The 27,712-nt window shown below is 47.5% G+C and overlaps 1 protein-coding gene across 4 annotated transcripts in view; it reads right to left on the bottom strand.

The window, feature by feature from the left end:
* Positions 1-22,106, bottom strand: part of SLC12A8 (solute carrier family 12 member 8) — a 142,358-nt gene extending 120,252 nt beyond the window's left edge. For 2 of the 4 annotated variants that reach the window (XR_009350922.1, XM_059162936.1), the window contains exons 1-2: positions 21,950-22,106; positions 20,720-20,814 (exon numbers count right to left, since the gene is read on the bottom strand). Coding sequence is in view for 3 of the 4 variants with exons in the window: in XM_059162936.1 (XP_059018919.1) it covers positions 20,720-20,814; positions 21,950-22,055 (201 nt within the window). In the remaining variant the exon portion in view is untranslated. Of the gene's footprint in view, positions 1-16,503; positions 18,090-20,719; positions 20,815-21,675; positions 21,919-21,949 lie in introns of those variants that run through there. The other 2 variants (XM_059162938.1, XM_059162937.1) reach the window with 2 other exon arrangements.
* Positions 22,107-27,712: the final 5,606 nt, after the last annotated feature.

The following is a 27,712-nucleotide window of genomic DNA, read 5'->3' on the forward strand; positions in this document are numbered from 1 at the left end:
TATCTTATCTCAGGAGGCTTAGGAGAATGTTCCTCCTTTCTTTTTTTCTTTCTTTTTTTTTTTAACCAAGTGACAAGAGAATGTAACTCAGTCTTCCCCAGAGCCCATGTGCTCATCAGAGACCAGTTGGAAGAGCCAGCGTTTGACCCCAATGTTGCAACCCTGATGTTCTTCAAGAGAGACCAGCAAAAGCCCAGGTTGAGAGAGAGAGAAGAGGGAAGAAAGAAAAGCACAGAGAAAAGGAAAGCAGATGAGACAGGGACCCTAGAAGAAACTGTGAAGTAGGTAACACAGAGACACCACGGGGATCTTTCACAGGCTCCCCACACTGGTGCGCTGTACCCCGGACATCAACATGACCACAGCTCGAGTGCCCACCCTTCATGCCTCTCCTTTCCCCACATCCTGCCATGGCTCCACTGAAGTGTGTCCCCACCCCTGCCCCCAGCCTGGGCTCTAGCCCCATGGCGGAGACTACTGTCCAGACAACTCAAACCAGCCACCTTGCAGAATGACTGCTTGGCCTACGGCTGGTACAATCCTGAAATCAGTTCTAATGGGAGGCTATCTCCCCACACCCAGCTCTTCTCCAGCAGTGGCTGGTGTCCTCTAGTCCGACTCAGTCTGGATATGATCTGTCTGGAAACTGTCAGATTCCCCAATGCTGCTCAGCCCCACCCCCCCCAGTTCAGATGCCAGTCACCAGGCCAGGCTGTTCAGCTGTGCTTCTGAGCAATTGGCTATAGATCGGAGGTTCCCGTGACACCCTCCCTGGCTTCCATTAATTGGTAGAACGTCTCTCAGAATTCAAAGAAACACTTGATTTCCTAGATTACGCTGTGTTTCAAAAGGGTATAACCTGGGAACAGCCAGGGGAAGAGATGCCCAAAGGCGGAAAGCTTTTCGCTTCCATGCTCTCTCCAGGCCCACCACCCTCTCCAAATCTCCATGTGTCCACCAGCCTGGAAGCTCTTCAAACCTGGTTCTTTTGGGGTTTTATGGAGGCTTTATTACGTTGGCATGATTGATGAAATCATTAGCCATTGGCAACTGACTCCATCTCTAGTCCCCACGTCTCCCCTGAAAGTTCCAGCCCTCTAATCACGGTTGGTTCCTTGGCAAGGGAACCAAGACCCTTCCCTTACGTACTTTCCAAAAGCCACCTTATTGACATGAACCCAGCTGTCGGTGAGAGGAGATGGTTATGAATGACCAGATACCCTTATCACTCTTATCTCTTAGGAAATTCCAGCGGTTTTGGGAGCTTTATGCCAGGAATGGGTATTAAAGTCAAATACATATTTCTTCCTATAAATCACAATATCACAACTGGCTACTCCACAGCCCTGCTCTCTGTCTTCCCTGCCAGTGTTTCCCAATCCCCCTGTGCTCCTGCTCAGACAGGCTGAGGGCAGAGCCATGGGTCTGCCGCCCGAGCAGACATCTCCCAGGAACACAGAATATCAGCTTCTCCCCCACACTCCGGAACCTCACACTCAACTCCCTCCTTTGTGGGAGGGTAAAGAATCCCCTCCCGTCTCAGACAGGTCCTACCACAAAGGCCATGACTCACAGACTCTCCCTCTGCCCCTCTACCCAGTCCTTTCTAGCCCCGAGGGAAGGAGGGAGTAGAACAGCCAGGCTTATGGCAGGTGACAACTGGACCAGCTCTGAGCTATCTTTTTTTTTTTCCCTTTTCTCTAGGTACTTTTTAAAAAATTTATTGTTTATTAATTATTTTTATTAACATAGAATGTATTGTTTTCCCCAGGGGTACAGGTCTGTGAATCATCAGGCTTACGCATTTCACAGCACTCACCATAACACATGCCCTCCCCAATGTCCATAACCCAACCACCCTCTCCATACTCCCTCTCTTCCCAGCAACCCTCTTTTTCTTTTTTAACCCCCCAAAATAGTCTCATTATTCAGCCTCTATTACACAGGTGCAAACGGGGTGCTGTGACGGGCAACACAGACAGCGAGAGCCTCTGAGGTTACCCCACCTTTAAGTGCCAAGCTCAGGCTGGACATGAGGCTATCTCCCAGACTAGAGAAATGGATGATTTGGAGAAATTTATCATTTTCCCTGAACCATTTGCAGGAAGGTTCTCCTCTATGTCAGGGACCAAGTCTTGTCTTTCATCTCCAATTTGCCTGAGATGCTATGGGGACCCACAAGGGTGGCCCCAACAGCTCCGGGCCAGAAAAAATAAAAAGCACAGAGTTCCCAGATGTCAGGTCAGATTCAGATGGCTACAGGAAAGGTTACATTGTTTGTAGAAGCCAGCTGGGCCCCTGTGGAAGTCTGTAAGGTGTTGCCAAAGTCCAGATGAACATCTGTGGAGTGTCAGATGCCAGAGTTCAAATCCTCAGAGTGAGGCAGACAGAAACTTGTGCAGCTCAGAAATGCTCTCGACACAGAGCTTACTCGAGGCCCAGCTTAGGATGGGGCAGTTTCCACTAAGTTAGTTCATAGATTTCTCAGCAATTACATCTGGAATCACTTATTTTTTAGAACCGAGGCATCAAAATTTCCAAGTGACGGGGGGCACCTGCGTGGCTCAGATGGTTAAGTGTCTGCCTTCGGCTCAGGTCATGATCTCTGGCTCCTGGCTCAGCAGGGAGTCTGCATCTCCCTCTACCGCTCTGCCTGCTCGTGCTCTCTCTCTCTCCCACAAATGAATGAATAAAATCTTTAAAAATATTTTTTTTTTCTTTTCCAAGTGACAGTGTTTCATTTGTGAGAAACTTCTGAGACTTTCAGCTTCCTTCCAGACTTCAAAGATGCGAGGAATGCCCAGCCTCAACCCTTTCTCAATGGGTCTTGCCCACCACACTTTCATTTTGCTCTTGGTAGAGGCAGATATGAAGTTGACCGCCATCTGGGTAAGGCTGGGAAGCTTCGGGCTCTTCCTGGTGTCTCCACCCAAGTTGGCAAAGTGAGACAACCCCTAGGATACCATGTGGTTAGTCTTGGTTTAAAAGACTCTGCGGGTAGAGGATAAGAGGACTGTGATTCCTAAGTGGGAGGACAGTAGGTACCGGCAGGGTAAAATGAACAAGCACGTGGGCCTCTGTGGTCCCCAGCCCTGAATTGCAATTTTGTTTTTTTTTTTAAAGATTTTATTTATTTATTTATTTGACAGAGAGAGATCACAAGTAGGCAGAGAGGCAGGCAGAGAGAGAGAGAGGAGAAAGCAGACCCCCTGCTGAGCAGAGAGCCCAATGCGGGACTCGATCCCAGGACCCTGAGATCATGACCTGAGCCGAAGGCAGCGGCCTAACCCACTGAGCCACCCAGGCGCCCCTGAATTGCAGTTTTAACCATTTCAAATGCTGGGGATTCACTTAGCTTGAGAGATTGTGACATGGGCCACAGGGGCCACAGAAGGGAAATGCACAATTTTCAGGAGAAGAGACTTTGTTCCTGACATGGTCCTCTTTGATGGCAAAAAGCGAAAAGAGCAGTGCCACCTCTAGACCGTCTTGATTCACAGTAGAAAACCAGGAGCAGGTTTATGGGGCACCTGGCTGGCTCAGGGGGTTAAGGCCTTTGCCTTCGGCTCAGGTCATCATCCCAGGGTCCTGGGATCAAGCTCCAAAAGTCAGACTCTCTGCTCAGTGAGGAGTCTGCTTCCCCTCTCTCTGCCTGCCTCTCTGCCTGCTTGTGATCTCTGTCTGTCAAATAAATAAATAAAATCTTAAAAAAAAAAGAAAAAGAAAAAGAAAAAAATAAACCAAGAGCAGGTTTAGAAAAAAAGAAATTCTCTTCTTGAAACTGAAGTTCCATAAAAGCACAGATTTATTCTCTGTGGGGACTGGCTTTTTTCACTTGCGAGACGGGCACTAGCTGGCCCACAGTCTGGGGGAGACAATTTCCTTAAGGCGGGCAGAGCTGGGAGGCAGATTGAAGATGAACCACGTGCTTCAAGAGATCTGGGCAGAGCTGCAGTCCCTCCCACTCTCCAGATTCCTGAGGGTGAGCCAGGTAATCTGTCCTCCTGGAGGAGACTTGGGAAGGGCTTGTCTTTCCCATGAGTCTGGGACCACACGCCTTGTGGAGCAGGTGTGAGCGTGGCCAGGCTCTGGGAAGCTGGATCCGGCTAGGGAGGGGCAATCCCACGGCTCACCAGACAGGCTGGAGGGGCTCCCAGCCTGGGACACTGGGTACTGATCCGTAGCCACAGGATCAGGCCCGTCCAAGCTGCAGGGGGTGGTACTCTAGGTAAAAGATGCTCTGTTGGCGGCTTTGTCCCCAGAGAAGAGAAACTGCCACTGATTTGGAGGCGTGTCACTATCATTTCTCAGAATCACATCTTCACTCTGTCTCAAGGGGCTCGATCCCTGGGGGCTCCTGGCCTGGCTCAGAGCGATAGAGAAGTGTTCTTCCTCCACGCTGCCCATGTCTCCTTGGAAATAGAGGAAAAGAACATCTGGGAATTCCACTCAGTCTTCATAGCTCTAGGCAGCCAAACAGCTATCTTCCTTATCTCTTCCTTGGTAAGTGACTCAGGTGACAGCCTAGTTCCTCCCCACCACCTGAGATAGCAAGCTGCTCTGGCTGGGTTGGGCCAAGGTGTGTCGTGCTGGCCAGGGCTGCCTGGCCCACTGGCGAGCCGCTCTCATTCTGGGCTCTCCAGTTAAGCCCCAGGGGAGAGGTCTGGCCCCAGTAACTGAAAACTTACTTAGAATCTCCCCGTCCTCAGATCTGGGCCCTAGACATCAATGCCAGAATAACAACATTCTCTGACATGGATGTAAGAGGCTGATGGAAGAGAAGGGGCCAGGCCTGACGTGGAGTCGACTAGGAAGCAGAGGTGGAGACTAAGAAGACAAAGAAGAGTAAGAAACAGAACCCCTCAGAGTGGGGATCAGTGCCTAGCTCTCCCAAGGCCCCCCAGCCTGGCAGGGTCCCGGGGCACACCCACCTTCGTGCCGCTCACGGCAACAGTTTTCCCTTCCATGGCTCCCAGGACTGGGAAGAAGCCAGGCCTTGCGCTCCGAGCCCGGGGGCCTGCACCCCACATGGGCCACACCACGGCTGCCTGTGGGCTGCCACAGTGCAGAGAGAGACATCTTTCTCCTCTGACCAGAGAATCTCCACACTTGAGCAGGCATCTAGAGAGGTAGGGAAACTGTCCCTGAGATGTGCCCAGAGGAGGAAACACTCAGCTTCCTGTACCCAGGGCACGGAGCGGGGGAGCAGGGGAGCAGGGGGAGAGGAAAAGGTCTGCCCTAGGCAGGGAGCCAAGTCCCTGCCCAGAAGCCTTCTGCAACTGCCTCCAGCAGGCCACCCGCCAGGCCTTCAGGAATACATGTGACACATGAGATGATGCCTTTTCTCTCTTCTGGCAGCGGGAGGAAAAGAAACCAGGTGAGAAACTGCTTCTGCCCACACAGGTTAGGAGAGGGGCAGAGCAAGAAAAGGCCTGTCCCTTCTCTGCAGACAAAGCACATCCGCACAGACTGTTTCTGCCTGGGATACACACACACACACACACACGAGCCAGCAGTTTGCTTTCTGAAAGTTGATTATTTATTAATTACACATCAGAGAGGACGCCAAGCTGTTGCAGAACAGTGATGTGGTAGGCCAGGTGGGCGCCACCTTCATCCCCTCTGGCTCTGGATGGGCGGGGGTGGGGGCAGGAGCTGGGGTCAGGGGGGCTCCCTGGGCCGGAGCGCGCCTGCGGCCAGTCAGGAGCTGACAGCCCTATACCTGCCGCGTGAGTTTCCGCACAGTTTAGATGAGATGAGAACTATGAAAGCTTTTTGGAAGCAGGAAATACAACAGACAATTTTAAATGTAAGTGAAGGTCCCCGCAGGGAAGTCGGGGGGGGAGAGTAAGAAAGGAGGGCTTCTGGACCGTGCACTTCCTCTCTTTACCACCTAACTCGTCATCAAGTTTCAGGGAAATCCTTCCTCTGTGGCTCAACCCTGAAGGCCACCTTCCCAAGACCTGGCCTGGGCCAGTGCTACAAGAGCCTGCCCCTTCTGGCACCGACAGCCGACAGCCGGTGAGGGGTCTGTCACCCAGACCCACGCGAGGAATGGAAATGGCCCCGCCGCGGAGGAGGGAAGGTCCCTGGTGGAGTGGTCAAAGTCTGACTTCCCCGGATTTGAATCTGGGCAGTGCCTTCGGTCAATATTGATTTAAGTGTCACTAGAAATGTGAGACCTTCGTGGCAATGTGGGTCTCCTCTACCACATAGTTCAAAAGCCACAGTCTCCATATGGTAGTTTCTGCATGCTTGCTCTCTGATTTCTCCATGCCTGTGCACCCTAATCTTTGCCCAAGGCACAACCAGGTCAGCCCCCTCGCAGAGCCCCGGCAGTGGTGAGCCTCTCAGACACCATGCAAACACTGACTGCCTGTGGTTCTGGCTTCTAGGACCCCACAGCAGATCCTTCCCCAGTACAGCCACTTCCACCTGTGGGACTCAGAGCCCGGAGACACAGTGGTCTAGACACCTGCTACCGTCCTACAGATGGCGGGAGCCCATCGCAGCAACGCCACGACCGCCTAAACAAGAGCATTCCCTGCCCTCCCCAGCCTCCTTGGCAAATGGGCAGAGCCTTCCCGGCAGGACTCAGGCTAACCCTGGAAAGTCCAGTTGGCTTTAATGTCACAAGGAGCAACATGGACCCTAACACCCTCCCCCAGGAACAGGCAAACCAGCTAAAAATCACCTGCAAAAGGCTTATTCTTCTGGGTGCATCAGTCCATCAGCCAATATTATACCTGTTTAAGAACTGTTACAGGCCAAGTAGTTCTGACTTCTGGAATTACATTAATGTTTGGCATACTCAAGAATCAAATCAAATCAACAAGGATGAAAGAAAAATGAACTACAACTATTCAATTCTAGATAGAAAGGTTTTGGGGTTTCGTTGTGGGGGGGGGAGTTTGTTTTACAGGGGTAGGAATTACCAGCTCTAAATCTACTTTCCGTGAACTGTAGGATTGAGCAAAGAAGTAAATGTAGATGAAAGTTAAGTTTCTCACTGTTGGAGAAGGGAGTTACAACTAAAGAAAGAGGGATAAGGAAAGGAATGACCCCTGGGCTGGTGGGTTGAAATGAGAAGTATCAGTTCCAGTTTGTGGTTTTTAATACAGATAGAAAAATACAAAACTGGGTATGCGCGTGTGTTTACATTCCTTCTCTCTGTCCACCTGAAGGTTCTAAAGCAAAGACACCCCTGTAGCCATCAACATACCGAGCCCCCAGCTCTCAGTCTTTAAATACCATTCCTCACCTTAAGGAACCAAGACCCTTTGGAGAAATGGCCGATTCAGGGCTGGGGAAAAGAAAGTACAAAATGAGCCTGGCACATTTTGTGCCAAAAAGTAAGAAAGTGCTAGAAAGAAAGAGGTGAGAATGTGACTAAAGGACATAGGAGCCAACTTGAAGGGGCTCCCACTGGTCAATTCTGGGCTAATCTGAGCATTAAAATAATAATAGCAATAGAATGTTTAAGTAATAAAATAAGAATCTGAGTCCATACAGATGTAAATAAATGAATAGATTAAAATGAGGAGAAGGGAAAGTCCTTTTTTACAGAAGAACACCAACTAACATCTGTGGAAGGAGCGATGGTGTCAGAAGAATCACCATTTTGCAACCTCAGAGTCATAACCAATTCTGTCCAGAATCACCATCCATGGGTGCTAATGCCACTGAATTAAAGACCGATGAGGGAACAAGATATTTCCATAGTCTCAAAGTATCCTCAGCAAACTGTTTATTAACTACAAAGGGAAGGTCAATGACTTTAGAGTGGATTAACTTAACGGGCACCACCTTAAATAAGTAACGAAGTTAGGATCACCAATAATGGGACAAAGGGACATCCTGTACCTTCTAGAGAAGAACACAACCATCACTTCTAGGGTATTCCTGCCAAAAACACAAAAGCTAAATCTAACCATGAGGGGTCATGTCCCAGACTGAGGGGTGTTCTGCAAAACAACTGGCCGGTGTTTTTTAAAGAATGTCATGAAAGACCGGAAAAGGCTAAGTGACAGTTGCAGATTAAAGAAGAGTAGAAATAGGACAACCAAGTGCAAAGTGCCACCATGGACTGGACCCTGGGCCCCGTGGAAAAATGCTATAGGATGTGAGGGGGATAACTGAAAAAACTGGAATGTGGGACCGAGGACCAGATAATAGGATGTAGCAATGTCCCATTTCCTGATCTCAATAAATATACTGTGGTTCGGTAAAAGAAAATTCTTGTTCTCAGGAAACACACACTGAAGAATTCATGGATGGGGTATTTGATGTGTACAAATTACCTTCAGATGGCTTAGAGGAAAAGTACAGAACATATATTAGAATATATAGACAAATATATACACAAATGGAATAGAAACAGAGAGAAAGAGAGCATACTAATGATGAAGCCAAAGGGCGAAATGTCAACAAATGGTAAATCTGAGTCAAGAATATATGGGCATTCTTGGGGTGCCTGGGTGGCTCAGTCAGGTAAGCCTCTGACTTTGGCTCAGGTCATGATCTCAGGATCCTGGGATCGAGTCCCACCATGCACAGGGGCTCCATGCTCTGTGGGGAGTCTGCTTGCACCCCTCCCCACACTTGTGCAATCACTTTCATTCTCTCTCTCTAATAAATAAATAAAATCTTAAAATACATATATATATATAGGCATTCTTCATACCATTGTAACTTTCTATGATTGCAAAATGTTATCAACATGTTAAAACTTTAAAAATAAAGAAATAGTAAGTTCAACAAAAACTATATGTTATGCAAGGAGCCCAGACACTTATTTTAAGAAATTGCTTGTACAGTCTTGTGCCCAACATGACACTGATTTTTACTAAATGTGAGCTAGCAGAATGAATGAATGAAATGTGCTTTAGAAAGTGACATTAGGCACCTCTTTTAGAGGGCAGAAAAAGCACTTCTGTGCCTTCTAAATTACCATAAAATGACAGAAAAGATGTGTTGTTGTTGTTTTTTAGTATAAAACTGTGATTATAACTGGAAGGGAAAAAAGAACAAGTGCCACCAGCAGATCAGACATTTGAGGAAATTCCTACAGATGGACTTGGAAAGGGGAAGAAAAAGCAAAGGAGGGAGAAGCAGCATGGCCAAGAGAAAAGCTGTCTTCCAAGGAGCCTGAGACACTCCAAGTTCAGAGCCTGCTAGCTAATCCAGGGCATGGACCTGGGTGGGGCATCCACTGGACGTAAGGTGATCTTGAAGGCTCTTTCATGCATGTGGAAGTGACATCTGGACACTTACCGCAACAGAGAGGCGGGTAGTAAACAGGCCTCTGTGGTTGCTCAGTTCACGCTGAAGTGGTACAGTAGTAGTAACTCTGAATCGTGAAAGTTTGACATGTGCACTTAGTCCCTGGGGCAGCTGTTCTTGAACTTTCCTTTCTCCAGGTCCCTTTACATTCTTAAAAATTATTGAGCGATGTGGAAGTGTTGGGATTTGGAGCCAATGTCAAGAATTCTTGAGAGAAAATAAACAAACAAACACATAAATAAATATTTTAAAAAATTCTTGAGACGTCTTCAGTGCAAAAAGGTGGTTTTATTAAAGCATGGGGACAGGACCCATGGACAGAAAGAGCTGCACTGGAGTGGTGAGGGGTGGTAATTATATACATTCAAGGTGAGAGGGAACTTGGGGTAGTGTTGAGTATCTAAGGAATTTGGAAGTAAGGTTTCCAGGACCTTGAGGGGTTAGCTACTGTTAGGAAAAGTCATTTACTGGGGCACCTGGGTGGCTCAGTCGGTTAAGCATCTGCCTTCAGCTCAGGTCATGATATCAGGGTCCTGGGATTGAGCCTGGCGTCAGGCTCCTTGCTCAGTAGAGAGCCTGCTTCTCTCTGTCCCTCTCCCCACTCTCCTTGCTTGTATGTGCTCTCTTTCACTCACTCACTCTCTTTCTCTCTCAAATAAATAAAATCTTTTTTTAAAAAGGGAAAAGTCATTTATTACTATCTAGTAAAACGTTAGTCATGAAACCCTTCAGATGTGTATCAGTGGGCCATGTGCTTGGAGGATGACTGTTAACCTGTATCTTGAGGAGTAAAGATAAAGTTAGTTTACAAAGGAATTTTTGTAGATTAAAGTAGATTTACAGGATCCTGGAGGTCAGGATCATGTCAAGCTGAGATTGCCTTCTACCCTTAGTAAAGTATTAACATCGAGGCAGTTGAGTTCCTAGAGGAAGGTCACTCTGTCTGTTTCAAGTACTTGTCAGTGGTCTGTATGCAGTAAGGAAATTTAATTTTTTCTTTTGCCTTTGTTTCCCACATCACTGAGGACCCAAAGAACTTTTGTTTATGTGTGTTGTATCTACCGATATTTACCATGTCAGAAATTAAAAGGAGATATTTTACAGTATTAATCATTTAAAAATCACAGTAATAACCTCATTATCTGTTCAAATAAATGCCCCGTTCTCATGAAGAATAACTACTGTCCAAAACAAGACCACTTAATAAAAAGAGGCCTTGTCAGACATTTTGCGGATCATTCTAATGTCTGGTCTGATAGAAGATAGCTGGACCCACCTAGCTACTTCTGCATTCAATCTGTTGTGAAGTATTCTTTTTGAAATACATGACAAAAGTTTGGCCTTCCACAGTTCTACAGTTAGATGGCAAGGGTGATTGACTACCACCGGTCCGCATGTGAAAAAAAATTATTGTCACCCAAAAGATGAGAATCACAAAACAGGGTGACATACAACATAAGAAACAGTTATATAGTCAGGGCGCCTGGGTGGTTCAGTCAGTTAAGCATCCGCCTTTGACTCAGGACATGTTCTCAGCGTCCTGGGATTAAGCCCTGAGTCCTTGGAGCTCCTGCTCATCAGGAAGTCTGCTTCTCCCTCTCCTTCTGTACCCTCTCAGGCACTCTCCGCCCCACCCACCCACCCCCGCCTCTCTCTCAAATAAATAAATAAAATCTTAAAAAAAAAAGGAAAGAAAGAAAGAAAGGGTTATAGCCACACAGGAGCCAGAAGAAAGAAAGGAACTCTGAAAGAAATGAAGACCCTGTTGCTCAGAGCAGCAAAGCTTTAATAACTTAATACGACATTTTCTTCTCCAATAACATCACTTGGTGATTCAGTTCAATACACACACCTCAGTGTTATAAATGCTATTTCTAGGTTTTAAATTTTTATAATGGGGAAATTTTCATTATAATCACAGAAAAAGATACAAATTTTATAAACCTCGACAATGTAAAAATAATAATCCAACCAATAAAAACTGAGAAACAAGATGAGGGAAATAGATGGGAGAGTAAATGTGCCAATGTCTTCTTTTTTTCAGCTCAGGAAGTGATAAGTAAATAATTAATACATGGATAATTTGGTCAAGAAATTAAAATACAAAGATATGACTTAAAGGAAATGAAAACCAGAAATGAGAAGCAGAAGCAGTGAGTATCTCTGGAAAGTGTGCGTGAAGGCTTTTAATTTTATACCATTCTTGATCGTTTGAATTGTTTTTTACTGCATGCATAGAGTACTTCAGTGATGAAAGTATTAACTTTTTTAAAATGTAAATAAACAATTAACACATTATTAGAAATATTGTTAAAATAGAATGGGGTTTCATGCTGACCTAGAGTCAGTCCTCCTGTTTTTAACTCAACTTCATTTTTTGCAACGTCCAGAGAAGCCTGTGGTTTCAATCAGTTTGCAAGTGTTGGATGGATGGGATACTTAGAGTGAAGCCTTTTGTAAAATTAATGTCTCTTCTTACAATCTTTTTTTTTTTAAGATATTTTCATTTATTTGACAGAGAGAGACACACAGCGAGAGAGGGAACACAAGCAGGGGGAGTGGGAGAGGGAGAAGCAGGCTGAGCAGGCAGCCGGATATGGGGCTCAATCCCACGACCCAGGGATCATGACCTGAGCCAAAGGCAGACACTTAACCGACTGAACCACCCAGGTGCCCCTCAATCTGCATCTTTTTTAAGAGAAATTTGGTTTCTCTTTGTTTTGCTCTTGAAAGATCACTGCCTAAAATAAACAGGGAAAGTGACCAAGTCATGGCTTCCTGCTTCAAGTTAAAGTCTCTAAGCACTGGGATTCACGTTAGATCACATTTCTCATCTGCTTCAGACATGACTAGTGAGGGCTGCTAGGCCACCAGCACCTTCCAGTTCTTTGAAAGCACTCAAGTCCTCTGTTTCCAGGGACTGTTTAGGAAGAGAACACAGGAGATTTTTTTTTTTATACAGCCCAGAGGTTTTTACACCACTATCTTTTTCCTCTGTCTTTATGCCTGTGAAGAAGAAAACATTCACACACCAAAATAAAAACAAAGGAAAGGTAAATGGGATGCTTTCTCCTGAGAGATGGAAACATTATCTTCTTGGAAGGGCAGCAAAGCCTGCATAGGTGTTACCTATTGAAGACTTTTGCCAAACTATTCTAAAGCACACCATCATCACTACACTCACCATAGCCCTTTGATTAGGTATTCAAACTCAGAAAGAATAAAATATATATTTTAAGAATCAGATTCACTTATACTTGATAATGACTGAAGAGCAAGAAGAGATAATGAATTATATTCAGGGATATATATTTCTTTAAATAATACTACAATTATTTAATATTGTTCTTTGACTATAGAAGTATCTAGTGTTTAAACTGTGATCCTGATGAGATACATTTTGTCCAGAGAAAGGATATAATGAATGGAAAAATATCCACCCCATAGGAGTTTAGGGGTTCTATCAGGCCAGACCAGGGTGTAAGCACCACCTAGTGGCACCTTCCTCAAATTACAAGAATAGTGTTTCAGCAGCGGTAGGATTTTCCTTGCAGGGCCTGATCTACTAAAGAGGGCAAGGACTGGATTTTTTTCCGTATCTGGCCACGGATTAAAGGGACCCTAAGGCAGTAAGAAGTTTTAAAGTCTAGTCAATCCATTCATGGCTAGGCAAAATGTATTAATCGTGGTTTTGTTTTGTTTTTTTTCTATATCTTATGATACTATAACATCCTAAAAACCTTGCGGGCCGAAGAAAGATTGACCATCCCCCATCCCCAGCGTTAACCAGTTCTTAGAGATAGCAGAGGGCTGGCCAGGAGCATGCCTTTCATATCCAAACCAATTAATTCTGAGTCTGTCCCCCAAATCACCCTTTTTTATCTAACCCTCACACACCAAGCTAATGTTTCCCTTGTCTAAACTGTCCCAGAGCCAGGCACTAGGCAACTAGAGAACACCCCTATAGCCGGAAGCCCACCAGAACTATTCCAATGAGCCAATCCTAAACTCCCTTGCCCCGTTTTCCCCACGGAAAACCTAATGAAGGCTGTGGCTCAGGCTGTCCCCTCGCTCCTACACCTGCCTTCTGACCAGAACCTGAGGCTTCCCCTGTGGTCATGTATAGCATGGGATCCCCACCCCTCTTCTTTTTTTTTTTTTTTAAGATTTTATTTATTCATTTGACAGAGATTACAAGTAGGCAGAGAGGCAGGCAGAGAGAGAGGAAGGAAACTGAGCAGAAAGCCTGATGCAGGGCTCGACCCCAGGACCCTGAGATCATGACTGGAGCTGAAGGCAGAGGCTTTAACCCACTGAGCCAGTCAGGCACACCGCCCCCTTCTTTTGGGAAATGAAAGTAGTAAATTCCTTCAAGGTTACTTGTCTCTTCATGTCATCAATCTCCTCCATAAGTGAAGAACCTCTGGGTACAAATGAGACAGGATCCCACTTCAGCCACTTCAGTGAAGAATCACTTCCATTCCAGTTTTTAGGGCACCTTCATTCATAAAATGTCTCCATTCCCCTTTTTACAAATAGGCAGCATTTTTGGCTCAACTATCATTTGGGCAGTTGCAAACAGGGCTAGAAAATGGAAAGAAGGGAATAACAAAGGAGAGAGCAGGAAGGGTGATGGTGTCCACAGACTCAACCCTGAGAACCAGTGTGTCCCTGCTTCTCTCCCAGATTCCAAGACCGTAAGCCTCTTCTCTTCTGCCATCTCCACAAGGTGCTTCTGTCCAGGTACCATTGGTGGCTTGGCAGGGAAGCTCCCAACCAGCTGAAGCTTCATGACCTGTCACTTGCATGGAGTCCCTTCCAAAAGTTAGACCTAATTCTGTATTTTAATTTGTATCTTTTAACTAAAGACAATCTCTAAAATCAGACAAGTTTAACACTCTACGAAAACTGGGAGGATGAGGGGGGGTGGGTCATGGTCCAGGGATCCCTGATGTGAGTCCTTCTCTTCCATCCAAACATCTGGGCCTCAGTTTCCTTATCTGTAAAAGGAGGGGCCAACAGGGTGATTTTGTCTTTTTTCTTTTCTTTTCTTTCTTTCTTTCTTTTTTTTTTTTTTTTGAGTAAAGCAATAGAAGTTTTGTTTTTTTTTTTTTTCTTAAAGATTTTATTTATTTAACAGACAGAGATTACAAGTAGGCAGAGAGGCAGGCGGAGAGAGAGGAGGAAGCAGGCTCCCTGCCGAGCAGAGAGCCCGATGTGGGGCACGATCCCAGGACCCTGAGATCCCAGGACCCTGAGCCCAAGGCAGAGGCCTAACCCACTGAGCCACCCAGGTGCCCCGCAGTAGAAGTTTATTAAGTGAAGATGCAGAAAAAGCTCTCAAGAGTGAAAGGGGTTGCCAATGAGGGCCTCTAGGGTTGGTCTTTTATAGAAAGCTAACCAGGAAACTTAAATCCTTTCAACATCTCTGTTGATAATACCTAGGGGCTGGTTATTCTTTGTTAGTCACAGATGATTATCCTAAAATCACCCATCCCACACACCTAGGGCAGGGTGAACCTGGAGTAGGGTGGTCTTTTAAAAATTTTTTTTAAGGTCTTATTTTTTATTTATTTGAGAGAAAGTACACACAAGTTGCGGGGGGCGAGGGCAGTTGTGGGGGGAGAGGGACAAGGAGACTCCCCACTGAGCAGGGAGCCCAATGATGCGGGGCTCCATCCCAGGACCCCAGAATCATGACCTGACCCAAACACAGATACTTAACCGACTAAGCAACCCAGGCACCCCAGGGTGGTTTTGTCCCCTCTCCTCAGCTCTATTTATTTCTCCACATACTAATAAAGCAATACCCTATAACCTCCCATGTGGCCACCAAGGCTCACCTTGCACATTAGGTGGTTTTTTGTTTTTTGTTTTTGTTTTTTTGTTTTTTTTGGCTTTTAAAAGATTCCAAACTAGGCCTGACAAATGCATGGCTATCAGTTCTTAACTGTACATGGGGTGATGCAAGTGCAGAAGGCAAGGGCAAAGCTTTTGCAATGAAGCCTGACACCAGTGCTCAAAATACTATCATAACCTAGAGACAGGATGCATTAAGCCTAATCCAGAGCTGTGTCACCGGTCAGCACCTGTGGTTCTGGCCCGTCTCGGCCCCTCAGTGCATGTGTCCTCAGACAGGTCATTGGACACCTCTGGCCTTGTCTCTAGACATGCCAAGCAAGGGGCCTACGCCAGAGGTTTCTCAGAGCCCCCCTGGCTCTCTTGCTGGTGCTATCTCCTTGCTCCCCAGTGTCCCACACTTGACCAGACTCTCTTTACTCTGACCATCCTCAGCTAACCTCAGGAAGCCACTGAACTGAGGAAGAGAGCAAAGGATGCGAGGGCAGAGAAGGGAGAAGGAGGGCAAGGAAGTCCAGCAATGCTGGGGGTCCGTTCAGGTCAGCCACGCCCGCCCTCTGGAAACACCTCTCCCCACACTCAGGCCAGCAGCCACGGCCCTACCTGCTCTACCAGCGCACCGACTTCCAACAGGCTCTTTTCCAGCGTGACTAGTCAGGCTGGCCAGAGGTGAGCACCCAGAATTCCTAGAAAGGGGTCCTCATGGACTACTCCTGCAGGAGCCAAGTTTCTGGAGGAAGGCCGGGTGGGGAAGAAAGAGTATGAATCACTCATACTCGCTAATCTGCAGCTTCAAGAGACTTGGGGACAACCCATTGCATAACCCAGCTTCCCTTTAGTTCTCTGGAGACCATCCAACCCTGGGAGAAGGAAGACAACCTCAGGATCATTGAAGGCATTCTTTATTCCATAGTAATTGTGAGATTTCAGGTTTGGGGGGACATTTTTTTAGTAGATTTTTTTTTTTTAAGATTTTATTTATTTACTTAACAGAGAGAGAGAGACAGCACAAGTAGGAAGAGAAGCAGGCAGAGGGAGAAACGGACTTCCCGCTGAGCAGGCAGCCCAGTGCAGGACTTGATCCCAAGACTGTGGGATCATGTCCTGAGCCCAAGGCAGATGCTTCACCGACTGAGCCACCCAGGAGGCCCGAGATTTGTCCCAGCAATAGCTATTATTGGAGATCTTGACAATCATATGCACTCGGTCAATACCTGGTGAGCTGAGCCGAATTTCCTCACTCTTCCCAATGCTAAAAGCACTTGATCTTGCTGGACATCAGACCTCACTCAGCACATGGACTTGCCATCTCTCCCTGCAGGCTACCTGCTTTCTCCTGCCAGCTTAATCTTCCCAACTCACCATATCCACCACCACAGTCCTCTCCGGCCAGGCACTGGCGGCGACAAGAGCAGGACGTAGGCTGTTAGCCTTCCGTTGCCCTCCCCCGGGCTCTGGCTGCTCCTTAGGTCCCCGGGCCCATGCTTCACAAGCAGTGCACTCTGCTGGGCTGCAGCGTGAGGTCTGCGTCATCCGGCCACTGAGCAAACACAGTATTTACGGCTCGCCATGTGACGGGCTCTGGGCCAGGTCCTTCCACATATGGCACAAAAGCCCGAAAATCAGGTACTGCCTCCCTGTCTCACAGTTGTGGAGGCAGACGGGGAGCCCTGAATAACTGACCTGAGGACCCAGCACACCCAGCATCACAGTCAGATTTTGGAACCCTGCCTCTGAGGTTCAAGTCCACCGCCAAACCACACCTCCCGTTAGTGAAGTGCCCGAGGACAGAGAGTCCCAAAATAAGACTAGTTCCTGCCAGAGGCTCAGCTGGTTCTCAAACACACACACGCATACGCACACACGTGCGCATGCACAAACACATGCTCACACCACACACAGGCACACACATTCTCAAGCCACTCGGACCCATCTAGGTCTAGAAAGGGTCCCATCCTCCTCAGCAGACACCAACCCCGCAAGTTGTCCTGGACAAGGTCCCACATTCTGACTTCAGCCACCAGAATAATCCTGCATTTGGGACTTAGGTCTCTGCTGTGCTGAGTCCCGCATGAGCTCCCCCCTAAACCTTCTGATTACTTATATCATGACACTATGGAACAAATACATACTACTCCCCCTCGCTTTAGTATTAACCAACATTTACTGGCTTCTTACTATGAACCAAGCACTACACTGAATATTTACAGGAATTATCTCTTTCTTTAAGATTTTATTTTTATTTATTTATCCAAGAGAGAGAGCATGAATTATTGCTTTTAATCTTTGTAACTCCCTAGGGCAGGTTTTATTACTGCACCCATCTTATAGGTGAGGAAACAGAGGCTTACCTGAGTTAAATAACTTGTCCAAGGTCACAAAGTGTTAGATCAGCACCCTTGACACCACACAATTAACCTGACCTAGAGCCTCTTCTCAGCTGGCCTAGTTAGTACTGATCAACACACACACACACACACACACACACACTCACACACACACAGAGCTACTCCCTCTGGTCTCAAGACAATTAAAGTGGAACCAAGAATTCATCCATTCACCTCTCCACCTTACTCACAAACATCCCCACTCTGACTGAATTTCTTGAGAGCTACTTTCCAGTCACAGTGACCAAGAGAAGAGCAGATCTGAACCAAAGGATTTGGCATGGGGCTGCCTTCTTATTCCTGTGTTCTCCAAGCTCCAAAGCTCCTAGCAGAATTCCTGACTCCCGAGGCTAGAGTAAAGGTAGAAGAAGGTTCCCTGGAATCTTCTGGAGGGCCAGCCACTCCCAGAGGTCATTTGCACACATGTCAGCTACCCACCCTGCCATCTGCCCCCAACACAGGCCTCTGACATACCATCTGGGGGGCTCTGCTCTACCACCGGGGTGGGAGGCCAAGAGCAAACAGGATTAAAGCTGGGGCCTTGGCAACAAGCACACCTTGGTTCCAAACGGCTCTATTCTTTCAGCTGTCCAACCCAAAACATCCTATTCCCTCCAATATCTGGCTCTGAGGGTGAAGTGAGCAACATTAAATGCTCGTTCTGTAGCAGGTGCCCAGGGCTCAGTCCGGGCCATGTTTCCAAGGTTCACCACGTGTATGCTCTACTTCCACCATACCTCAGCACCTAATGCAAAGGGCAGCCCAGGGAGCTCGGTTAAGTAGAACCAGTACTAACTGAGTGCATCCCATACGCTGAGCACCAACGGCAGGCACTGAGGATGCACCCAAGACCAAGGGCCTTGACCCTGAATGCCGTCCAGTCCCTCAGTGTTTGGAGAGACAGGTGATACAGAGGCCTTGCAGCCACCACAGTTTTAAAAGCAAGCCCCTCTTAGGGCAATTGAACTCACCTTTGGCTACCCTCTGTTTGTGGATTTGGTTAGTCAACTAACCGTTGTCATCCACTTACATATCAGGCACTGCCTTCAGCACTAGGAAGGTTCCAGTGACCAGTCAGTTGAGTGAGAAGTCTCGGCAAGAAAGACACAAGCACAGCGCCTGGAGAACGGTGACCTCTGGCTGGAGTGTGGGGCACAAACAAGATGCAGGCTTGAAACTCCCTCAGGATCAGCCTGGGCAGGGCCTCTGCTAAGGAGCCGAACTCCAGCTGGTGGACACAGGGAGCCACTGAAGGTTCTTAACAGGGGAGAGAGGGTTGCAGCAGATCCCTCTCACAAAGGGAACCAAGAATGTTTAACTTGTCTCTTTTTTGGACTCCCTGGGGTCAAGAGCCTCATGTTTCCCATCTGGGTATCTTCTTCGTGCCTATCACGGCAGCCATTATTTTGGAAGGGGTCCACAAATAACATATTAAGTGTGTAAACATTCATGTACAGCCTTACATGTCCAAAGAAAACACATGGGAAGTATGGGGAGAAGCTAGTCAAGTTCAAGAAAATGGAAGACCCCTGATTAACCAAAGTCTCTCTACAAGTCCTCGGCCACACTAAGAACAAACAGCTCTGAGCAGGTGTTCTGAAACAGCTTTGAGGAGCTATACCAAGTCTCCAGTCCCTCAGTTCTTGCAGCATGGAAACTTCCAGGACTGGGTGTGAGGAGTGGAGTACAATGGTGCAGGGGCTACAGCCCGCGGCCTGCCCAGGAGAAGAGGGGCAGTATCTTGTACTGGTTACTCGCCCCCCACCAGCCACCATGCTGCATTTTCCCCATGTACCTGTAAACCTGAAGAGGGTGTAACTGGCCAGTTTGAATGCCCCCATCAACTTAGAACCCCATCTGCCTCACCAGCCTCTGCCCTTTGGCTCAGGACTCGTAGGTTCTGGAGCCTGCTCTCTGGGAACTGTGTGAGGCCTTGAGTTGATGCTCTCCCCTCTCGGCAGGCTCATTCCTCCATTTATGCCAGAAACCCTTCTGCTCTTCTCTACAAAGTATGAGTGAAATCCAAGGGACACCGGAAACCTCAAGGTTGGGTGATCCTTCAACAGCAAAGACCGGTGCAGGTAGTTTCCTAATAAACACCGAAGCCTTGCTTTTTACTTTTTAAGGGATTCACTGTATTTCTGCAGAAACCCACTTCAATTCCATTGCCATTAAATATTTACTATAACTAATGGTCAACGGGGAAGGAGAAAAGAAAAAAAAATAACTTGCAGCCATCAGAAAATTGAGAAATCCATTTTGATGTGGAAAACCGAGGCAGAAGAAAAATTGTTAAATTTCGTTACCACCTCCAGCCCATTGACAAGTCCTTGAAACTGGCAGAGTGACATTCCTCTAGGGACTCAACTGCCTTAATGTTAATATTTTGCTAAGAGCAAAAGGCAATCCTAGCCCAAACCCCCATCCCCAGGATCCTGTAAGTCTACTTTAACATATAAAAATTCTTTCAGAAATTTCCTTTATTTCTAACCCCCCCAAGATACATGTTGGCAATCAAACCCCATCCCCCAAGCATATGGCTCACCAGTGGATATATATCTAAAGAGTTTCATGATAAAGGTTTTATTAGATGGTAATAAATTACCTTTTCCCAACAATAGCTAGCCCCCTTAAGGTTCTGGAAACCTTGCTTCCAAACTCCTCAGAGACTTATGCTATTCCTAACCTTCTCCCAACTTGAAAGTATATAATGGGCCACTCCTTATGACTCTGGTGCAGCTCTTTCTGTTCACGGGTCCTGTCCCTGTGCTTTAATACGTCTCAAGAATTCTTTCTTGGCCGTCGGCTTCAAACCCTAACATCTCTCCTACATCACATTTGGCTTCGGCATATATGAGTTATTTGAAAATAAAGTTACCTTCTTACACTGGTTTGATTCAATAGTAAAAGGCATTTAATATTATATGAGTCCTCAGTCCATTCATGGAAACCTCCATGGGGCAGGAAGGGAAGCCCAGAACTCAAAATCCACTACAAAGTATACCAAAGATTTTCTGTACACAGATGGTTAACAGTTGGCCATAATATTTTCTTGATTAAGTCAGAATACCAAAATACCAAAATAAACTTCTGAGATACCCTTTTAAAATAGGGTACTGTAATGTTTCCGTTCAGCTTCCTGTCTGGTGACCCCTCATTCCCTCTCAGTCCCCCACACCACGCAAGCCTACCTGCTGGGCTGCCTCATGGAAGAGCTCCTGCACTTGAGACATCTGGGCCATTCTCCTGGAAATGGGGTCCTGGCAGTCTGGGTGGGCAGACCCCTCTAGAAGGCAAACACCATCCTTGGTCAGGCTGGCTCCTCTTCCCTCCATCCTTACGCTCTAACCTTCCTGTATACACCAGACACAGCCCTGACTGAGGAAGGGGGCTTTTCTACCCCATCTGGAAATAGCCCCTTCCTCTCTGGTACTCAAATATATGCCACACATCCTTCAGAAGCTCCCTGTGCTCAAACCTTGCTGTCCTAGAGCCCCAGCTATGGCAGGTGGAGCCAGCCCACCAGGCTGCCCAGTCCTTGAGGATGCAGTTGGACACTCCTCTCCCACCCTCGTGAACCCCTCTGTCCCCAGCAAGGGCATCACTGGCTCACTAGAACCGGTTGCAGGTGGTGAGTGAATGTAGATTAGACCATGAGCAGAGAGGGAGAAGGGAGTTTAGGAGGTTCTTTTGGGGGTCCCCTCTGAAGCAGGGCCAGAAAGGGTAGGGGAGTGGAGGGCAGGTAACGAAAAAGGCTTGGTTCTCCTCAGTGGAGCAGTCTTCCCTTGGCATCAAAGCCAGTTTTCCTTGGGGGAGAGACCTTGTGCACCCGCCTGAGTGCCCCCTTTCACCAGCACAGGGATGGGACAGAGACAGGGCTCTTGACATACTGGAAGGAGGAGGAAAGGGAGAATGAGGGGAGGGGTATGGGGGCAGAGTTTGCCATGTGAGAAGAACATGACCAATGACAGCAGCCAGCGAAGGCGAGGAAGGGAAAGCGCCTCAAGAGTATTCTAAGGAAAAGGGCTGGGAGCAGGGAGACTGCAAGGATTTGGCGGGCAGCGGAGACGAGCAGAGTGCGAGGGGGACCCAGAAAGGTTCCGGCGCCTCTCGGCCCCCTGCCCACGCGCGGACAGCGGGTCCTGACCGAGCCGCGCTGGGCATGCCACCACCCCCGCAGCACCGGCTTCTGGTCCGCGGAAAAGGACGCCCAGGTTCCGGAGCCGGAGCCCCGACCCCCTCACGTCTCGGTCAGCTCCTGCGCGTAGGCGAGCCCCGGATCGAGCAGCCCACACCCGGTTCTCGGGACCGTGGGGAGAACCCAGCAGCCCTCTTCCGGGCGGGGCGGGACACGCGCGCGTGTCCGGGCCCCCGACGACAGACGCGCAGGTGCACACGCGCCCGGGAGAGGCGGGGATTACCTGAGCAGGTGGCGACGCCTGGCCCCCGTACTACACGACAGTGCTCCTCCAGAGAGAGAAACCCTCCGCAGGACCACCTAGCGCACTCCCCACCTGGCAGCCCCATCCACCCTCACCTGCTCCGGGGCCCGCGAGCTCCTAGCGCTGGGCCCGCCCCGTGCCCGCCCCGTGCCCGCCCCGTGCCCGCCCCGCCGCCACGTGGCTGACCAGGTGTGCGCGGCGCGGGTCCCAGCTGTTGGGCGGGAGAGGCGGGGTCCCGCCGGGGCTCGGTCACCGCAGCCACGCCTGCACGCACCGGCCTCGGGGCCAGGTGGAGAGGGAGGGGCTGCAGAGATTTCCCTCCGCGAGGGTCGAGCCCACACCCCTGGCGCCGTCCAGGAGGACTCCGAGCTCCCCGACAGATCTGCCGGGCCTGGAACGAGGGGACCGGAATCTGGATCCCCGGCCGGGTTACCGGAGTGGGGGCGGGGGGAGTGGGGGCTCCACTAGCCCCCAGACTTCACTAGACCAGCCACTGCCTCTGCAGCCCTCGGCGCACTCAACGCCACCAGCTGAGGTGCCCAGCCCTGAGAAATGGGACAGGACGCGAGTTCTGTCTATAGAGTCCAGCCCTGCACACAAGAGTGAGAAAGGTTGGGGAGCTGGAGAGCCCGCAACTCCCACGCTGGACCCGTGGCCCTCTGGGCGGCTGCAGAAGCCTCTGGCCAGGAGAGGAGACTGCGCTCCTGGGATCCCCAAGGGCGGCTGGCTACCCGACCCTGGTGACAACCCCTCCCTCGAAAAGAGTGGAATTCTTTTGCCCTCCCCATCTTCAGCAAGACTCAGCTTTCAGCTTTCCCTAGGGAGCAAAGTCAGATTTCTAGGGTCCCAGCCTGCAGGAAAAAAACTGAATTACATACAGAGAGATTAAATTATCTCCATTTCCAATCTGGCATATATCCTAATCCTTAAATAACTTGCTAGGCTTCCATGTGGGCTTCTGAAAACAGGAGGGCAGCTGGGAGTACTTCCCACGCCCACATGAGCCTTTGTGTGAAAATCCCTAAAAATAGAGGTTGTTCTTTTAAAAACAAAAGGGAAGGCAAAGCCATGGGAACGCTGACAGAGCCCCAACATCTCCTGCTCCAGTAAAGGTTTCTTTTTTGGTGTGGAAAGATACATAACATAAAATGTGCCATTTTAGCCACTTTTAAATGTACATTTCAGTGACATTAATTACCTGCACTTTGTTGTGCAACCATCAAGGGTATCTTTTTTGTCACCCCAAAACAGAACCACTACACCCATTAAACAATAACTCCTCACTGCCCCCTTCCCCAGCCCCTGATAACCTTTAACTGCTTTCTGTCTCTAAGCATTTGCTTCTTCAAGATAGTTCATAGAAGTGGAGTCACACAACATTTCTCCGAGTCTGGCTTATTGCACTAAGTATGTCTGTCCTCAAGGTTCATTCATGTTGTAGAATGTGTCAGAACTTCATTCCCGGCAAAGACATTTCTCTGAAAGAGAAAAGACTCCAGAATAAATTACACATTACCCGGCTGTAAATAAAGGATGGATGGGTGGGCAGGATGACACTGTCAGATGATGGCAATCGACTAGACAGCCACGCATTACTCTGTATGGCTAGCAGACCCATCTGTATTCACTTTGGGATCACACAGGACACTTTTTTTTTTTTTTTTTTGGTTCCTAGTTTCCTGTTTGCTATCCTCTTCCGAAGAACTGCCCTCTAAGTCTGCATGAACTTTGAAGAATCCATTCAATTCCAAATCCGCCTGAATTAAAGACATTAGAAAAAGAAATCCACACCACTGCTCATAACCACCTACACTGTGTCACTCATTACCTTCTAAATAAATGAGAAGTTTCCTTCAAAGCTTCTAAGCATTTTCATACTTAAGAACAGATTTTTGTTTTTCTTGTGTTCAAGTGAGAGAAAGCCATCAATTTGCAAAGAAAAAAAAAGGGAGTATCTTGCTTAATGTAGATTGATCTCATGACAATGGTACTTTAAAGGAAAACCCACTTTTGTTGTATTGAAATACAGTATCCTGCATATCCTTTGAACAGACCAATTCTGTTTTTTTTTTACTTTTTTAAAAATTTTTTATTTTTTATAAACATATATTTTTATCCCCAGGGGTACAGGTCTGTGAATAGCCAGGTTTACACACTTCACAGCACTCACCAAAGCACATACCTTCCCCAATCAGACCAATTCTGTTTTTAAGATATTACCCTATCTGACCTAGCACAAGGATGTTCACTGCCTCATTAATCTGTAATAGTTTAAAAAGTTAGATCCCAAAAGTCTATTAATAGAAGATTGATTAAATAAGTTATGGTACAGCCATGCCATGACAGCCAGCATTAAAAGAATTAGGGTATTTATATAAACTAATATGAAACTCTGTTCATCACACAATAAGGGAAAACAGCAGGTTGCAGAATAATGTGTATTTTTTTAAAAGCAATATATATATATATGTAGTTAGTATGGAAAAATACACACCAACCTGTTAATAGTGGCTACCTCTAGGGAGTGGGATTGAGATAGTGGGTAAAGTGCAAGAGAAATCTACTTTGGTGTACAAATTCAGGGTGGTTTTTTTTTTTTTTTTTAAAGATTGTTTATTTGAAAGAAAGAGAGCACAAGCAGGGGTAGGGGCAACCGGAGAGGGAGAAGCAGACTCCGCACTGAGCAGGGAGCAGGCACAGGGCGTGATCCCAGGACCCTGAGCCAAAGTCAAAGCTTGACCAACTGAACCACCCAGGCATCCTGACAAATTCTGGATTTTAATGAGTTTTTTTTTTTTTTTTCTTACAATAAATAAGCACATTACATTTGGAATCTGAAAAAGAGATGAGCAAGAAAATCGAAAAACAAACAATGTGGGGCAGAGTAGTATTTCCCAAAGATAGTTGCATTAACAGCCCATCTCATAGGCTCTTCTTGCAATATGACATTAACACTCCTTCCAAAAGAGATGGGGTCTGTGTTCCCTACCCTTGAGCCTGAATGACCTCAGTGCCTCTGCCCATAGTAGAAATGGAAGAAATGACACTGCTTCCTAGATTAGAATATAAAAGCAGTAGGCAGTCCATCTGGCTTCTTTGCTCTTGGAGCACTTATGCTTGGAATTCAGCCACCATGCTGTGAGGAAGCCTGGACCACATGGGGAGGCCACATGTGGGTGTTCCCACCAGTAGCCAGCAATCAACTGCCAGACATGTGAGACCAGCCTTCAGATGATTCCAGTCCCCAGCTTTAGGTTCTTCCAACTGAGGTCCCAGACATTATAGAGCAAAGACAAGCCGTCCTTGCTGTGCTCTGTCTGAATTCCTGCCTATAGAAATCACGAGACATAATAATTTATTGTTTTAAGCCACAAGATTTTGGGGTACTTTGTTATCCAGCAAGATTGTGAATACATAATGCATCCAACTTTGGTAAAAAAAAAAAAGGGGGGGGTATTTTTACTCATTTCACTGTTATATAAAAAAATCATAATCTTGTTTTTAAACTCACTTCCATTCAGTAGCAAATCCGACTCAAGTTGAAGTTCACAAGAGTGAAGTTGTTGCTCTGTGGGCCTTACCCCGCTTAGCTGCTGACAGAAGCTCCTTCATCTCTTTCCCTTCCAGTGGTTGGTGTTGAGAATTGCCCTGTGTGTGAAGGCTGGAGAAGAAAGCATGTCTTGGAAAATGACTTCATTTGTCATGAAGTCTGAACCGCGAGGAAGGATCAGAGCTTGGACAAAGTCAACCAAAATAGAAATGTAAAAACAGGTTGAAAACATTAAATTGTGATATAAATATGTATATATACAAAATTACCTCACAGACTAGAATCAGAACTGGAACGGGAGTAAGAAGGGTCATGAGAGGGGTGTCAGCTAGTCTGGTGGACCTCTCTCCAGGCTTTATAATCACCTGGGCATGGTTTCAGAAAATAGCAGTACCCAGGTTTGGGATGGAGCCGGGGCATCAGTATTTTCTCAATTCCTCAGGTGATTCGAAGATGCAGCCATGGTTGAAAACGATGGAATTTCTAGTTCAGTAGTTTTGGGGGCGGGGGCAATTTTTGCCCCTCTCTTAAAATATGTCCTGTCCACAGTGGTGTCTTAACCCAGTTAAAATTTTCAATGACAAAGAGAAGTTGTGAAATCTATTACTCAAGGAGCATAAGTAACTTATAATCTATCTATATTTCTTTTTAATTGGTCATTGTGATGCATCTCCCTGGAACATGTTTATTTAAAAAAAAAAAATCACAGGAATTGTGCATATACTCAGGAAAGTTTGCTGGCTCTGAGGGCAGAGTCAGGATTTGAACCGAGGTCTGGTTCCTATTTCAGGCTCTCTCCTCTACACAATACAGCCTCTCTAATCCAGGTGAATAGATTAGACAGAAAAGGGTTGAGGTGTGTTTCCCCCTCAAGACGGTGGATGCAAGAAGGGCACGGGTCTGAAGGGACGGCAGGCATTAACTGGGAGCTGGAAGGGGCAACTCAAGACATTCAAGCCGGACATAAGTCCAAACCCCTCAAACAGGGTAAGATCTCCCAGTTCCCAGAGAGGTGGGGGCAGGACCCCAGGAAGAAGAGTTCCGCCCTGGCTTTCTGGTGCAGGGCTAAGTGGAGAGGGAGGGGCCGCCACTTTCCGGCTGTCAGGTGTCCTCAGCTCCTGCTGAGATCCTGTTTCTCCTCCAGGATCTAGGCTGTTTGTTGATTCTGGGAGTTTGCCCTCTGACCGGAGGAAGGCACTCTCCCTCTAGTAGCCACGTGGCATCTGGGTTGAGGCAGGATCTAGTGGGAGCAGTGAACACAGGACATGCGGAGAGAAGCTTAATGAGCCAGGTCCAGTCCGTTTTATGAATGACAGGGGCAACAGTGCCATTAGCCTTCAGCACTTGCTTGAATACGCTACGCGGAAGACCTGCTGGCAGACCTTCAAGGGTCAGGATGAAAGAAGTCACGCCCCAGTTTGGGTCCCAGCCCTTCTTTTCTGCCACGGTCTTTAATATGTCTAAGCCTTGGCTTCCTTATATGCAACATGGAGTTAATGATAAGGCCTGTCAAGCCTACCTGACAGAGATGTTATGAACATTCTAGAATCTGATGAGGACTGAAATCCAGCCACCCCTTGTTTTCAAAATCCACCATCTATCCTCCCATTTTGAAACTCACATGATCAGTTTTCCAGTCCCACAGCTTCTATCTAGAGGGCCTCAAAGTCCCAGGCAGTGCTTCCTCGGCAGTACCTGTGAGCTCTTTGCACCCTGGGGTGTGACTCATGAGGCCCGGATGCTCTCTTTCCACCATGTTCACCAGGTATCTGCTCACCACGAAACACGGAGCCCAACACTGACAGACAATGTGGAGCCGGATGGCTCTGGACAGGCAGGAATTCAGAACAAATTCTCACACTAATAAGCAGGTCATGACAAACAGCCATCTATGCTGGAAGGAACTGTATGGAGGGGAGAGGGTCTGAAATGGGTGGGTAGAAGGAGGCACAGGGAGAGGGTGGCTATGACCTAAGAAGGGTGATCAGGAGAAGCTTTTCTGAGGAAATGTTATGTGCTGAAGTCAGGGTTGGGGGTTAATAGGAAAAGAGTGTAAACAGTGTAAGAGTGTAAACAGTCTTTGTGGCAGAAGGCGGCATGACCAAATGGGAGAGGTTGAGAGCTCACTGTGGGGGACACTGGGGGCTGTGGGCAGTGGGCAACCACCAGGGCCAAGGCAAAGAGCTTAGTGT

This window comes from Mustela lutreola, chromosome 2 (genome assembly GCF_030435805.1).
Source record: "Mustela lutreola isolate mMusLut2 chromosome 2, mMusLut2.pri, whole genome shotgun sequence".
NCBI lineage: Eukaryota > Metazoa > Chordata > Mammalia > Carnivora > Mustelidae > Mustela > Mustela lutreola.